Source organism: Netta rufina, assembly GCF_964035555.1.
Source record: "Netta rufina genome assembly, chromosome: 21".
NCBI classification, from domain to species: domain Eukaryota; kingdom Metazoa; phylum Chordata; class Aves; order Anseriformes; family Anatidae; genus Netta; species Netta rufina.
In genome coordinates, this window is record NC_140145.1 from 599152 (window position 1) to 616209 (window position 17058).

A 17058-nucleotide genomic window follows, 5' to 3' on the forward strand; every position below is an offset into this window, starting at 1 on the left:
GCATCTGCAATGGAAGTGTGTTTCCGGCTTTGCTTCAAGAAACCAATGCCATATCAGCAGATGTTGATGGTGACAGCAGTCAGGAACACATTGGAGACTGCCGGCTCCAGGCAGTGATATCCATGCCACATGAAGGTTGTTTGCTGTCTCCTGGCAGCAGAAGGTTACTGGAAGAGAGAGCGAATAAACCCAACCACACACTTGGTGAGCAGGAGACTCCAGAAGTCTTAAATTGGCTAACACTCATTAGCTCTGATTCCCCATCAGACAAATGCGGTTTATGTCCACAGCTGGAACAGCAATGTGCAACCTTCTTACAAAAAGCAGATAAAGTGGGGAGCTTTATAGATGCTTTCTGGGCCATATGAGCAACAAGAAAAGGAAGGACAGTAGGATGCAGAAACATGCTGGGGTCTCTTGCAGACACTGAGTGGGACTTGAAGATTTAGGAGTCAGGAGGGCACACACTGATGTGTGCAGTGGGTAGCTGGGATAACTTTTCTGATCTTCCTCACCCATGCTCCTCTTTTGCCCAACATTATCAGTGCTGCACAGCTCCTTGATGCCTGCACTGAATATGTTCCTCTTCCTGGGCACACAGGCAAGTAAGAAGTGAGACAAAGGGAAGGCAGCAAAGGGAGAACTGAAACTCATCAGCTCTTCCAGAAGCCTCAAAGGAGCAGGTGGAGGGCCGTGAGAGTGCCCCAAGCATGGGGAACAGAACCTGCATATGACATGACAAGGCCCAGCACCTGGTGACATCTAAATCCATATCACCCCAGGAGTATCTGGGCAGAGCTGGATCCAGTGCTCTGCCAACACCTCCAGCAAGTCATACAGACCAGCAAGCAGCAGAGGAGACATTGCAGGAGGGAGAACAGGAGCTGCGAGCTGCACGTTGAAGCTGATAGAGATTCTAAAAGCTAGATGTAATTGAGATGGACAGGTGGAAATAGAAAGGAAGACTTTTACTGGGATGTCTGAAAAATACAGTTAGAAGACAGATAGATAGAAAATAAAAAAGAACAAGAGAAAAAACAATAGCCAGGAACGAAAAATGGAAATTCTTTAGAAAGAAATTTCTCTTTTACAGGTTTTGTTGAAACGAAATACTTTATCTTCAAAGTTAATTGCCCATGGCCAGGAAAGAATTTTATTTGTGACTAACAAATAATCTAAAAAGTTAATAGGATTTTTATTTTAATAACCAATAGGCATGGCTCAATAAGCCTGCAACAGTGCCCAGCTGGCTCTTGAAGTGGGAAACCAAGGCATAGACCATAATGGGACACTCTTCTTGGCATGTCTGGGGCTTTTTTGGGACAGGCAGCCCATGATTTAGGCGAAGAGAGAAAAATGGATTGAGCTTTGCCCCACTGTGCCTGGCTGGACACCAAGCTTTCAAGAATATGGGACAGTTCCTGGGCTATCATCAGTCCAGGTCACAGCAAGCTGTGCTGCTATGTGGGGGACTGGAGCATTCAGACCTCCCCAGGCCTCCACACTAAACAGAGAGAGCAGAGAGATGCAAAGTATTGCAGCCCAAATCATGCACTGAGAACCTGCTGCTGAGCTCAGTGAGCAGCACACCGGTTCAGCAACACTGATTCTCCCAGCTATGAGCCTCCCAGTAGTCTATTGCTCTACCACTTGGGGTCAAACGAATTGCATTTGATGGGCTCAAGGAGCCTAAAATGGAGCCTGCATCCCTCCCAGCGGTTCTGTAAGGAAGGACTACACTGAGCCAAATGGCTCAAAGGGGAACATAATCCACAGCTCATCACTTAATGGAGTAAATCTTCAAATCTGACTGCATACTGCAAGGAGACAAAATCACAAACTGAGCAGATGTTAGATATCAACATTAAAAGGTATAATAAAGATTATAAAGAGGAAGAAAAGGGACCATATGACAAAGCAAAGAAATGCTCCACCCATAAGACATAAGCACAAAGAACCATAGAGGGTGAGGAGCAGCAGACTGCTCCTCCATGTTTGGTCTGCAGCCCCAAAAAGAGAGGCAACCAGAACCAGACAACAGAGATCACCACCCTGCAGCAGAAGTTGTTCCTTAACAGAGCTGGCATGAGCTCATCCAGTGGTTCCCCGTTCCTGGAGTTGCTTGGGCAGGCATGGTTCCTTGTCCCCACATCTCCCCGGATGAACAGCAAGAACAAGCCGACAGCCCTTACATAAATGGTGGGTTTTAAATGTTTTCTTCAAGTTCTGGGCAATGTGGTCACAGGCATTCCAAAGGCTTCAGAAACCTGGGGAATGCTGAAATGCTGGTATGCCATCCTGCCTTGGCAACCTCCCCAGGGCTGTGCTAGAGAAGCAAGCGTGGCGTTGCTCCAGGGCAGGGTCTGAGACAGGAGCTGGAGTGACCCCAGCACACGTGGGGCCTTCACCAACTGGGGTGCAATCCCACAGCATGAAAGATGAGTGGTGATAACAGAGTCCAGCAGTGGTGTCAGACAAGGCAAGCTGTGAAATCAGATCTGGGGTAGCTCCAAAGTGTCCTGTCAGGAACAGCAGGAAATGGGACTGGAGACAGGACTGGAGACAAAGCTACAATGTAGGGCCAAGGTCTATCCAGGAGGCATGGCCAGAGAAAGACTGGGGACATGACTAAGACAAAGATCCAAAGTCCCAGGAGACAGAGCTGGAGACAGGTACATCTGCAACACATCTCAGATGTGAACTGGGTAGCCCAGGCCTGATCCTATACAGTTGCAGGATCCATGGGCAGAGGTGGAAGTCCTGGGAGAGGCTTGTCTTGATGACTAAGAACTGCTAGTGGCCCCCAAAGCCCTGAGAAGCTGCTGCTTTGCAAGTCCTCCTCCTAGCTCTGCTCACACCATGGCTGGCAACTCCAAGAAGCAAAATCTTTTCTATTTTAGCCCAATGGAAATGGAAATTTCTAATGGAAATTACCCATGGTAACCACACTCTGCTAGAGTCCTTCACCACTCCTGCTGACATGTTCCGACCCCCTTCCATCCTCCTGCAGGAGGGCTGGGAGCCTTGGCAAGAGGCTCCACCACCTCTGCATACTGCTCTGCCAGCATCTGCCACCTCTCCTCATCCCCAGGTCTGTGAATGGTGAAGTACAAGAGGATCTCCAGGCATTCAACATTTTTTTATACCAAATGTGAGCTCAGTGAAGCCTGTTCAGTAACTACAGATCAGGGCTTAACTCTGCAACCTGTGTGCTTGCAGGTCTGAAGGAGTTGTGTAATGCTGATGTGCCCCTGGGTTGAAACATCCTCCTTACCTCCCCAAGCTCCTGGAAGGCCTCCACAGCCTGCTTCCAGTCACTGCTTCAAGTTTTACAATCACCAAGGGCAACCCATGACATCCCCTTCCCAGCCCCACAGGCCATTTCTGCCACACTGACTCTCAGTGGGCAAAGCTGAGTCCCGTGTTCCGCTGCTGGTGGTTCTTCATGTTGTGCAAGTGCCATCAATCAGAGAAAAGTCTTTGTAGTTGCAAACAAAACTACCTCCAAACAAAACTTTCCATAACTCCAAAGGACAGTCCAAAAGCTTTTTTTTTTTTGTCAACTGGAAAATTTCTGGCAGCCAGAGATTTCTGAAGATTCATATAAATTAGGACAAGTTATCAAGCCTTCCAAAAAGACATCTCCAAGGACAAAAGCTCTGCAAGCTTTTTTCTAGCTTTGGTGGAAGATCATCCAGAGCCTGCTTGTGCCAAGCATGACCCAGCTTCAGCCTGCACAGATGCTTGTGTCCGACACACAATCCCAGAGCCAAAGGACCTAAATTCTTAATCAAAACATCTGACTTTTGTCAGATCTTGTCTTGTGTTTGAATTAATACATTCCTTTTACTGCACTAGAAAGATTAATTGGTTCATGTAACAGGGCCTGTTTTGCAGAAAGTCATGCTGGCTTCTCTGGTTGCTATTGGCTCCTTGCTCATGGCAGCCCTGGACCCAGGAAGGCAAAACAAGGCACAAACAGCACAAATTTACTAACCCTCATGTTGATTATGCTCAGCACTGAGTGGTCACTGGCACAGTGACAAAGAGGAGTGTGCTGAGTACGGTGCATCTCAAGGACCCACTGCACTGTCCCATTCAAGTCCCGAAGAAAGCTCTGAAGACAAGCAGCAGTATCAGCTCCAGGGGTTGCTATGTCTTGCAGGCAGAGACAGGACAGAATGCAGGATATGTGCCCTTGCCCTGTCTCTCACTGCCTCCTTGCTGTCCCATTCCACTCTTGCAAAGCACAGAGCAGTTAAAGGCCTCGAAGCATTCAAGGCAAAGAATGAGAGTACAGACATCATGTGGGTTAACAAGGAGCCAGGCAGTGCAGGCTTGACCAAAGGATGTAGCTGGTCAGAAAGTTTGCTTTAATGTTAAGACAAAGCATGAGGCCTGGAAGCTACACCTTGTCCACACCATGCAGCACAGCACTCACCAAAGACTTCCAGGGAAGTCTTCTGGGGTCCTGCAAGTCCACTGCCTTCTGGCTAGGTTTCACAGTTTGGAAGGCTATTGTTAGATGTTCAACAGCAACAAAAACGGATAAATGTGTGTCAGATACCTGTTTGATCCATTGTCTTTCCACATTACCACAAAATTACTGCATAACCACAAATGGGATGAAAGTGCTGAGTCAATGGAAAGTGCCTATAAAGCAGGAAGAGCCCAGGAGAAAATCTATGCCCTGAAATTTGGCAAAATACTGGAAAATTATGATAACTGGTCCTCTGCCTCCCTAGAGAGCTCCAGAATGCATCTTCCTCTCTCCTGGCATCTTTAGAAATTAAAGCTTTCCTGAGAAAAGCCTCTGAGAGTTGTCAACAGACAAAGCAGCATAGAGCTCTGCTATTGACTGTGAAACAGAGAAAGAAGCAAACTCAGCCCTTAGCTGGAAGGGGGAGAATGGCACAAGACAGGTCATGAAGCTCTGGGACAGGCAGAGACATGAAGCCATTAAGGAGACTTGCCACCAAACTCCCCTCAGTGCCACTGCAGGGGTTGTGGCCCTCGCAGGGATCAACTAGCTTCCCAGAGAGAGGGCAGGGGCGGCTTCCTCCGGGATGTGCAGGGATTTGGGGAAGCTCCATGGGGAAGGTGCTGGTACTGCAGCTTGCACTGGTCATACAGCCCATGCAAAACATCAGTTTGCAGAGTTCTGCACATCACGCTGTTTATAAATAGTAAAGACTGCCAGGTAGGTGCCTCTGGACTGCAGAAGTCCAACATGCCACAGCTGCATTAACTGTAACAAGTCAGCTGTGCTCAAAGCATCCCTCCTCCCCAGCAGCAAGGCTGCATGAGCACCCACCGAATGACACTAGGGCTCAGGCTGGACACAGAGAGAACCAGACACCTTCCCTGGAGGCTGGGATCCTCTGTCTGAATCAGACTTCCAAGCTCTCTGTAGATACAAATCTATACAACTCCCACAGGGATGGATAACGCTGTCCTGTCTATCTGTGCATGCAGAGGCAGCAAGTGCTGGGGACCCAGCCCACTTGGCTGTCCCCCAGCATAGACAGGTCTAGCACCGGCAGCAGTGGTATTGAGGGGAGCAGACTTCAGCTGTAAAAGCCTAAGCAGGATGTCACAAACTGCTGCCTGGATCCCTGCCCCGTGACCCCTTCTGCTCCAACAGGGAGGACTGCAGGTGCCAGCCTCCAGAGCTGTGTAGGCATTTTGACCCAAGAGGACCTTTGTAGGGTAGATGAATGAGTGGTAAGTTGTGAGATGGAAGTGCCACAAGGAACCCCATGTGAATCTGTTCAGGCTCCCATGTAGCACTGTGCATGCAGCTTCTCCTGCCCTGCCAACCCACCAGCACACATGGGGAGCACCATGGCCTTTCAGGCTGCTCAGGGCTACTCAAAGGAGCTACCTGCGTTGGACCAGCCCCAGGCTGTCCTACATCATGGGCAGTTCATGAAGCATCTACAGCTTGCACTTCTGCACATCAATTAACCCCGTCTCACATAGTGGGGTGGGGGCTAATTAGTTCTCTCAGTGCCTTTGGAGACAACAGATTCTTTATTTTTGGATCCTCGGTCTCACACATAACTTTTTGTTCATAAAAAACAGTCTCTATGCAGTACCTCCATGGCATCAAAGCTACACAAGTGCCATAGAAAGCTCCTCCAGGCCTCAAATCCAAATTCTCTGGGATCAAAACCTAATCACTTAAGATGTCATTCCTCATAATGGCCAAAATCGAGAGGAGAAAACAAAGGAGCAACACCTCCTGTTGCATGCAGCAATGACACTCAGGTTCCAGAAAGCACTAGTGAAAGCACGGCTCCAAGTTGCATCCGTGGGGATGCCACAGAGGGGGGACACATCTCAGCAAGAGGTGGTTGAGCAAGAACAGCCACCAAGGATCTGTCCAGCACTCAGCAACCTAAGGACACTGCATGCCTCTGTGACATCCTCTGTCTTGGTGTGCTTGGAAGCAGTGAGTGGGTAGGCGAAAAGGGGACAACTGCTAGGACTAGAACAGAAGCAGTGAGAGGAGAGGATACCCACTTAACCAAGTCAGACTCAGGGACTCAGCACACACTGTATGTGCAAGGTGACAGTAAGGACCAGAGGCATAACCTCTGTCATGCACAAGTTGCCTACACAAGGAAAAGAGGTAGGTCCTGAGGGGGCTGTGAAGAGCCCCAAGGGTTCACTAGTTAGTTGTTCTTTGTGAAAAACAGCATTGCCCGGGCCTATGACCCACTGCCCATGAAAGTGCCATGGCAGTATTCCTACATCATCGTTTCTTCTGCAACAAGCACATTCTGAGCTTTTCCCACTCATTATGTCCCTGCAGGCCCTGTCCCCAGACTTTACTCATCACCATGTCCCAACCAGCCATGACACTTCCAGCACCAGAAAGGAAAAGTATTCCTCTGCAGACAGCAGCACTTCAACAGAGAGCTATTTCTCTGCATGCCCACTACCATCTCTGCACCACACGGAGAGGAGGCGTAAGGCTGCCACGTACAGAACAAGTATGCCACAAACATCAGACCAGGAAAAGAAGCTGGAGTGACTATCCCATTTCCGGAGCAAGATGTAGAAGCAGTTAGGACAGAGAAGCTCACCAGCTGCCAGAAAGCCTCCACAGAACAGCTGATAAATCCCTGCTCTCATACTTTCAGAACCTTAGTGATTTACTGACTTTGCTGTCAGAGCTCCCAGCACTTCCATCAGTGGAAAACGAGAGCTACAGATTTCATAGATTTTTGTGCAGCCACCACTTCCCAGCTGAGCTCAGTTCAGCAGTGCTGGCTGTTACATGCAGGGAAAAGCACAGCTCTCTGTCCAGACAGCACTCCTGACAAAACCCCAGTAAGCTTGTCACTTCTTTTTGCCAACAGGGATTTTCTGCTGTCACCAGCCAAAGGAACCAAGCTTTCGCAAAGGATTGTGCACTGGGCTGTGCACAACACAGACTCCCATCCTCCACATGCATCTGCCTTACATCTCGGCCCCAAAAGGGAAGGCAGGTTCCTCACTGTCACTGACTAGGACACCTCCTCTGCACCCAACAACTGCACCACTGTGAGCCTTTTCCTCATGCCCTGTCAATGCTCTGCCAGCTCTACAGGCCAGCCCAGTTAGGATAGACAATGCACGGACAACTACTGCATAACTTAAACAGAGCAGCAGAGTCCTTCTAAAACCTGACAAACAAGAGGAAAGTTTCTTTCAGGATTCTTTCATGGTTTCTCTGCAGATGATCAAGGACCTGGCTAAATCCTTTCAAACCTTCTCCTCTCTTAAAAGGGAGGAATAGGGATACTTTAAATTCCTGTTATGTTGTAAGACACCCCTGTGGCTGGGTATCACCTACAGAATGACATTAGCTAACAAATTAGTCACTGTCAGCTGGAGCAGTGACACACATTCATCATCCTGCTTTACTTTAAATGTCAAGCTCTTGTTGAGCCTCATGTCAATCAATTCAGCAGGTGTGAAATATTCTTCTTATTATTATACATTATAAAGAATAATCTTAACAAAGGAAAGATTTGCACAGTCAAGTCTCCTTTTATCCTTCCACAGAAGCTACCCACTGCATCCAGATTCACAGGCATTTGCAGCTCACAAGGGATATTTCCACAAGTGACCTTCAAGGAAACCGTTAGGACTCAGAGATCTGCCTTTTTATTCATGCTGAATCTTGAAACGAAAAAATAATCATTTGTTTGTGAGAAAAAAATGGACTGTGTTTCAGACTTTTACATTTTAATCACAAAAACTCATGACACATGTCTGCTCATGAAATTATTTGCAAAATGTCTTTCAGTATCTACTCGCCCTAACTTCCCTCTTGTCTGCTTATGCCCCTAATTATGGTGGTGTTAAGATTCTTCGTTGCTGGGAGATGACCACATTTCTCTGAAGCTAACCATGTATCACTGATTCTCCAGAATAATCACTAGGAAAGCAGATTTTGTGGGCAGACAAAGACAGACTTCTCAGTGATGGGCTCTGAATTACACAGTGAAATCTTAAGGAGATCTGAGCGCCACAGTGGCTAAATGGCCTCAGAGGTGTCACCTGGGGCCCACCTTCAGCCAGAAGACACCACCACTGCAGAGAACTACCACCATCCTGGGGCAAGGTTGCTATAAGGGAAAATGTTGAGAACATAAAATGCCCATATCTCAAGAGCTCATTTGTCTGTTATTATATATATTTCAGCATACCTGAAATGAAAACCGCCCAGAGGAAAGTCAAGCACTGCTACTACCTGGGCAGGGACTGATGCCACAGATATACATGGGAGTCAGGAACTCCCACAAGCCTGTTGGAGTTCAAAATTAGCTGCAAACAAGAGAGAGAGAAATTTCTCTCTCTGTGGTCTCTATGCAGCATTTAAGAAAACCTTTGCAGTTTTTGTGCTTTGCAGGATGAAGACACACCTTTCCAGCCCTGCAGGTGAAGCAATGCTCTCAGTGCCTGGAGCAGAGGTGCAGTCTGCTTGCAACACTGGGAGGGATGACAGCATCTAGGACAACACCCACCTTGTGCAGACGCTAGATGGATGGAGCCAACTCCCCAGTAAGGCACTGCTATTTGCCTTTCTTAACCAGGGCAGCTAAATAAGTTTGATATGATTAAGCTGAAAACCTTTGGGCTAATGGTGGCTCTCCTCACTGCCCGCAGCCCACGTGTGCTCCTGCCAGCGCCCAGCAGTGCATGAGGCTTGCTGCCAGCTGTCTTAAGTGCCCACACCAGCAGCATGCATGGCCAACCTGGGGTGCTTCAGAGCTGTGCCGGGTGTGCAGTGAGCAGCATCCTGCAGTGGGGCATGAGCTCAAATCCAAATGTGATGAAAACCCAAACAGCAGAAGTGCCCAGCCATGTCAGCTGTAGGGACTGCACAGGTGTGGGAATCACTTGTTCCTCAGCTCCGGTGGGCACACCAGCATTACTGACTATATTTTTAACAATGAAACACAGCAAAATACAAGGGACTGTCACTTGTCTGCCCTGTAGCAGGAGCACATCCTAGCCGCTCCTGAGTGCATGCATAGCCCACGGGCACTTGGGCTTGGACACAGAAGCGTGTGCAGGTGTGGGCACCTCTGGCTCTGCCACAGTGTAGTGGGTTTACGTGGCAAGGTTTTGGTAGCAGGGGGCTATAGGGGTGGTTTCTGTGAGAAAGATCTAGAAGCTGCCCCATGTTTGGGAAGGGCCCCATTGTTTTCCAGGTCTGAGCCAATAAGCGATGTTGTTTGCGCCTCTGTGAGAGCATATTTAAGACAGGGAAAAAAACGCTGCGCCAGACAGCAGCTGGGAGAGTCAAGGGAGTGAGGAACAACGCCAAGGTCAGTGTATGAGGGAGGGGGAGAGGTGCTCCAGGTGCCGGAGCAGAAGTCCCCTGCGGCCTGTGGTGAGGACCATGGTGAAGCAGGATGTCCCCCTGCAGCCCACGGAGTACCATGGTGGAGCAGGGCTCCACGCTGCAGCCCGTGGAGGAGACCACGGTGGAGCAGGTGGCCCTGCACCGACGGAGGCTGCCGCCTGTGGAAGACCCCTGCCAGAGCAGATTCCGGGCCGGACCTGTAGCCCGTGGAGAGGAGCCCACGCAGGAGCAGGTGATCTGGCAGGAGCTGCAGCCCGTAGGGGAGCCAGGTTGGAGAAGTTTTCTCCTGAGGGATGGACCCCGTGATACAGACCCATATCTGGAGCAGTTCTGGAAGAGCTGCTGCCTGTGGGAAGCCCACGCCGGATCACTTCATCAAGGACTGCATCCCGTGGGTGGGACCCCACAGCACAGGGGACGAGAGTGACCGAGAAGGAGCGGCAGAGAAGAAGTGCTGTGGACTGACCATAACCCCCATTCCCCGTTCCCCTGCGCCGCTCGGGGGGAGGAGGTGGAAGAGGGTGGATGGGGGGGAAGGTGCTTTTGTTTTTTTTTTTTCCTTTGTTTTCTCACTTCTCTCGCTTGTTAGTTGTAGGCAATAAATCTTACTATCTCCTTATGCCGAGTCTGTTTTGCCCATTACAATAATTATTGCATGATTTTCTTGTCCTTATCTCAATCCTTGAGCCCTTTTCACATATTTTCTCCCCATTCCTCTTTGAGGAGGGGGAGTGAGAGAGCGGCTGTGGTGGAGCTCGGCTGCCCACTCGAGCGGAACCACGACACACAGATAGTGCAGGATGCAGCCCCTGGCCGCCCAGCTGTACTCCCCACTGCATTTACTCACTGATCTCCAGCTGTCTCTGAATCCTGCCCTTGCAGCGCTCCCGGTAGTCAGTCTGTGTGGCGTTGTACTCAGACATCACTTCTACGAACTTGCGCGACAGCGTTGAGTGCTGCAGAGGGAAGAGCAACAGAGGGGGTTCAGAACCTGGCTGCTTCCAGCATCCAAACACCATTTCCAGCCTGGCAGCCACTCTCAAACTGTATGAGAATTCAAGGTGGGCAACAGTGCATGACAAGGCTAGGACTGACCCTGAACCCTGCACCCCAGTCTAGGCTTTTTTCTCAGCCTCCAGAGTTCACTGGGGGTTGTGGCAGGCAGCAGCCCCCTTGAGGCCAACACAGGTGACTGGGCTGATCCCATGGCAGCTACCTGGCAGGGGACATTTGCCAACAGATAGCAGCACTGGAGTTGGAACCCCAGTGCCACCCAGCCCATGCCCCTGACTGTTCCTACAGCAGCACCGATCTGAGAACATTTTAGTGGGCTGTCAGAAGAAATGGGTAATGTGCTGGTAGAGAAGCAGGTCTAGTACAGCAGACAGACAAAACATCGCCCACCTGGTTCTGAACTTGTCTGTCCTGCTGGGAGTGGGTAGTGCTGCTGCCCAGCCTTTCCTGCCTGCTGCACTTCCCCAGGCACAGGCAGGGGCCAGCCACCAGTCAGGCTGGCGTGGAGCACTGGGCCGAGCAGGCTAGCCTGTTAGCATGTAGCATGCTCTAGGACAGCCCTGTTTTCCCTCCCCATACTGGAGGGCCCAGACATTCCCCATGCCCCCTAAACCTCCCCCAAACTCTGTCCACCCATCCACTTCAGGAATTTCAAAGACAACAGAGCCTTTATAAATTGCATCATAGAATGGTTTGGGTTGGAAGGGGCCTTAAAGACCATCCAGTTCCGACCACCTGCCATGGGCAGGGACACCTCCCACTAGACCAGGTTGCCCAAAGCCCCATCCAGTCTGGCCTTGAGCACTTACAGGGATGGGGCACCCACAACTTCTCTGGGCAACCTGTTCCAGTGCCTCACCACCCTCATAGTAAAGAATTTCTTCCTTATATCTAACCTAAATCTACTCTCTTGTGCTTTAAAACTTTTACCCCTTGTCCTATCACTACACCCCCTGACCAAAAGACCCTCCCCAGCTTTCCTGTAGGGCCCCTTTAAGTACCAGATAACCACTATACAGTCTCCCTGGAGACTCTTCTCTCTGCTGAGAGTTCTCAGCCTGTCCCCATAGAAGTGCTCCAGCCTGTGATCATGCTCATGGCCTCCTCTGGACTTACTCCAACAGTTCCACATCCTTCTTGTGCTGGGGGCCCCAGAGCTGAACACAGTACTCCAGCTGGGGTCTCAGGAGAGCAGAGCAGAGGGAAAGAATCACCTCCTTTGATCTGCTGGTCATACTTCTTTTGATGCAGCCCAGAATACGGTTGGCTTACATTTGCCGGTTTAGACACAAAGATGTTCTTTGGGACTATATCAAAGGCTTTGTACAAGTCACAGTAGATGACATTGGTTGCCCTTCTCTTGCCCCACAATGCTGTCATAGAAGGCCACCAAGTTAGTCAGGCATGATTTGCCCTTTATGAAGCTATGTTGCCTATCTCCAGTTGCCTCTCTGTCTTCCATAAGCCTTAAAATAAGCTGAAATAGCTCTTTACAGCCCTCCAGCCATTCATAAACAATGGCACTATTTATCTGAGTCTCACCACCAAGCTGCCTGCCACTGCAGTGCAGCTAACAGAATCATCTACGTTGGAAAAGACCTCCAAGATCACCGAGTCCAACCTTTGACCTAACACTAACAAGAACTCCACTAAACCATATCCCTAAGCTCTACATCTAAATGTCTTTTAAAGACCTCCAGGGATGGTGACTCCACCACTTCCCTGGGCAGCCTATTCCAATGCCTAACAACCCTTTCAGTAAAGAAGTTCTTCCTAATATCCAACCTAAAACTCCCCTGGTGCAACTTTAGCCCATTCCCCCTCGTCCTGTCACCAGGCACATGGGAGAACAGACCAACCCCCACCTCGCTACAGCCTCCTTTAAGGTACTTATAAAGAGCGTCGCCCCTGAGGTCGTCCCCGAGCCTCCTCTTCTCCAGGCTGAACAACCCTGGCTCCCTCAGCCGCTCCTCATAAGACTTGTTCTCCAGACCCCTCACCAGCTTTGTAGCCCTTCTCTGGACTCGCTTGAGCACCTCAAAGTCCTTCTTCTAATGAGGGACTCAAAACAGAACAGAGTACTCGAGGTGAATACTCCACAGTACTCGAGATAAGCCCAGCTTCGCACACAAACTGCTCACCCTGAATGCTGGTCCCATGGGGACACAGGGGGATGGCTGCACATCTGCCTGCAGAGCTTCCTGCCCACCTGGGGCTGATGTCACAGCAGAGCTGTCAGCCCCTGCACACAGATCACCCTCATTATATTAGTCTACTTTCCATTACCAAGGAAAGGCAACCAGATCCCAACTACAGCCAGTCAAACATACTGACCCCTGACAAGCATCACCCACCCACAAAGCTGGTGCTGCCCCTGGGTGGGAGCTCATCCCCCTTCACCCACCCAGAACCCATCTGTGCTGGGAGTGCCATACGATAGAGATGCCCACTAACAAGAGAACAGCAAACAGCGATGAAGATATTCCAGGAAAGCCAGGACAGAGCACCACATGCATCCAACATCCAAACACTTACACTTCATCAACAAGCCTTTTTCCCAACATTCCTGAAAACTGAGAAACTCAGAAAACTGAGCTTCTCATGCATGAGTCTCAAGGAAAGCTAAATTTGATGCTGTGTCAGGCAAGAACCGTTCATGACCTTCTTCATCCATGCAGCAGAAGTAACAGCATGCTGGAGTTTAAGAAGTGTTTGGATTGTGCACTTAGCGACATGGTCTGAATTTTTGGGTAGGCCTGCGTGGTGCCAGGAGTTGGACTCTATGATCCTTCTGGGTCTCTTCCAACTCGGGATATTCTATGATTCTATGATTCTGTGATTGATGGGACTGGCTACATATACCGCACAGCCTGAACAGTCAGCATTCCACCTGCAGGCGACAGACATCTACAAGCTGGGGCCAGCCAATGGTACCCAGGTGGGAAGATGCAAGGTGGGAAGCCAATGGTGCAAGGTGGGAAGCCACTGGATTGTGTTACCCCAGCCTCACACCCCACAGACTGCTCATGCAGCCAGACTCCAGAAGCAGGAGCAACAGGTGATATAGAAAAATGGTGGAGGGAGAAAGGAGAAGAGGAGACAGAAAAGGGACAGGAAAACAAGATATCCAGAAAGAATGTAAGGAGAGAGAACACTGAGAGTGACTGACAGGATGAAGGAACTCTTGGTAAAACAAAGAACTGTTGGCAAGCCACCAGAATGGCCTAAGCTCACAGTGAGTTACATCCCATGGACAGCTGAAACAAAGGGCTGTACCTGAGCTCTGCCCAGCTGGAGTATGCTTCAAAGCCTGTACATGGGCAGGACAGTGTCAATACAGCATGTCCCTGCACTCCCTGCACTGTCACTGCAACAGGCCAAACATGCATGATGCACACATGCATTCAGATGCTCCTACCAGGTGTCCATGTGTCCTGAGCAGCCCTGATCAACACACCCCTACCCCTACCTCCTGGGCACAGCACTGGAGACATCTTTAGAAACACCTGCATTTGCTTTGCAGCTATTCTAAGCAAGAGGCAGGTCAGCATTTATGGCAGACGCTCAGGCTCCGCCAATCTGATTCCTCTTCTGCTGGCAAACCTCACACAAAAGACCCTGGCAGCGTCAGCTTCAGCAAGCAGCCTCTGCTCGAGGCGCCCAGCCCAAAGCAAGGTCAGAATAGCTCCTGATCATCTTCAAGTCATAGCTACAAATCCTGCAAAGATGTGATATACTGTCCAAGTGACTCCTGTTCTGCCTTTTCAAAATCATTTTCCTAAAATCCAGTTCATTCTCATTCAGCTGAAAGCTATCAACATATGTTGATCTGCAGCCAAATACAGCCTTAGGTGTTGAAAGACATTCCTTTCTGCTAATCAGTATACCACACCACCTCTCTTTTACTTAAGTTATTCAACTTAGTGTTTATTCTGTCAGATTGTTATTTTACATTCCCACAGGCATCCCACATGTCTATAAAATGCATTTGATTTTGAAAGAACACAGTTTCACAAAAAATGCACTAGAAAAAGCATTTTAAATGGCTTTTAGTCATTAAATAATAAAAACTGCTTGAATATTCAGAGTAAATAAAAAGCACTTTCTTGCATTTGAAAGAAAAAAAAAAAAGTAACATTATGAAATGGGGTTGTTTCACATAGGGCCAGTAACAATTTACTCCTCAAATGTTGGGAAAGCAACCCACTATGCTGAACCACCAAGATGGATTTCCAAAGAGCTCATGCAGAACCAGCAGTCTCTGGGTACCTATGGAGTGCTACAAAACACCCACAAAGCATGTACTGAAACCAAAGACCTTGTCCTATAACATTTTTCTATTTAAGAGAAAGATATTTCTGAAATGCTCATCCTGTGCGGATTCCTGTGGGTCACCCCAGCCTTCCTCCAGAGCTCCCACTGGGTATACAGGGGAAGCAGAGTTCCTGCTTCTGAGATTCCACCAACTGGGTTTCTTTCACAGTGTATGAAACAGTCCAACCAAGGTGAAAATTTCCACTGCACCAGCTGGATAAACCAAGCCCAAAAGCAATTAAAGCAAAAGCTATTCTAAATAACAAATACTGACATTTGGAAGAATGACAGTACTAGTGTTCACTCTGCTATGAACTTGAAAAAACTTTCATACTTATAGAAACACTGAAAATACTGTCACCATTTCTGTGAACCTGCATCTCTGGCAATATTTCTGAGATGGGGATACCCTCAGGAGCTGCACAACTCCCTGTGACCCCAAAGTACCTGTATCTTTTCAGATAGACAGAGTGCTTTCTTCAAACTACTGATGTGATGTGGGGACAAACAGGGTGGTGTTAATATAATGAATTTAGAACATGAAAACATCTATTCCACAGTACAGAAACAGCTCAGGAGCCAGGCTGCCCTAGTGGCCAGTTTGCTGGTGCTCATGGTGTTTGGGACAGTCATTGGCTCTTGTCCTCATGGGGCACTTCAACTTCCCAGACATATCCTGGGCATGCAATACAGCTCAGAGGAAGCAGTCTAGGAGGTTTCTGGAGAGCGTGGAAGATAGCTTCCTGATGCAGCTGGTTAGTGAGCCTACCAGGGGAGGTGCCCCGCTAGACCTTCATTTCACAAACAGAGAAGGACTGGTGGGAGATGTGGTGGTCGGGAGCTGTCTTGGGCAGAGTGACCACGAAATGGTAGAGTTCTCCATTCTTGGAGAAGCCAGGAAGGGCACCAGTAAAACTGCTGTCTTAGACTTCCGGAAAGCAGACTTTGAGCTGTTCAGGACACTGGTTGGCAGAGTCCCTTGGGAGGCAGTCCTGAAGGGAAGAGGAGTCCAGGATGGCTGGGCGCTCTTCAAGAAAGAAATCTTAAAGGCTCAGGAGCGGTCTGTTCCCACGTGCCCAAAGACAAGCTGGTGTGGAAGAAGACTGGCCTGGTTGAACAGAATGTTGTGGCTAGAGCTTAGGAAAAAAAAGGAGGTTTATGATCTTTGGAAAAGAGGGCAGGCCACTCAGAGGGATTATATGGATGTTGTAAGGATGTGTAGGGACAATATTAGAAAGGCTAAAGCTCATCTGGAGCTCAATATGGCTACTGCTGTTAAAGACAACAAAAAATGTTTTTATAAATACATAAACACAAAAAGGAGGACTAAAGAGAGTCTCCATCCTTTACTGGATACAGGGAGGAACTTAGTGACAAAGAGATGAGGAAAACACTAAGGTGCTTAATGCCTTCTTTGCCTCAGTCTTTAGCAGCAAGATCAGTTATTCTTTGGATACCCAGTCTCCTGAGCTCGTGGAAGGGAACAGGCAGCAGAATGTGGCCCTCATAATCCACAAGGAAATGGTTGGCAACCTGCTACAGCACTTGGATGTACACAAGTCAATGGGGCCGGATGGGATCCACCCAAGGGTACTGAGAGAACTGGCAGAAAAGCTGACCAAGCCACTTTCCATCATTTATCAACAGTCTTGGCTATCGGGGGAGGTCCCAGTTGACTGGCAGCTAGCAAATGTGACACCCATCTACAAGAAGGGCCAGAGGGTAGACCTGGGAATCTATAGACCTGTTAGTTTGACCTCAGTGCCAGGGAAGCTCATGGAGCAGATTATCTTGAGTGTCATTACGCGGCACTTACAGGGCAACCAGGTGATCAGGCCCAGTCAGCATGGGTTTATGAAAGGCAG

General features: G+C 49.0%; 1 protein-coding gene across 1 annotated transcript in view; it reads right to left on the minus strand.

Moving 5' to 3' along the window:
- The window catches only part of STX1A (syntaxin 1A), a 107714-nt gene that overhangs the window by 10753 nt on the left and 79903 nt on the right, over positions 1-17058 (minus strand). The window contains exon 6 of the mRNA XM_084299889.1: positions 10713-10821. Coding sequence (XP_084156015.1) covers positions 10713-10821 — 109 coding nt within the window. The remainder of the gene's footprint in view (positions 1-10712; positions 10822-17058) is intronic.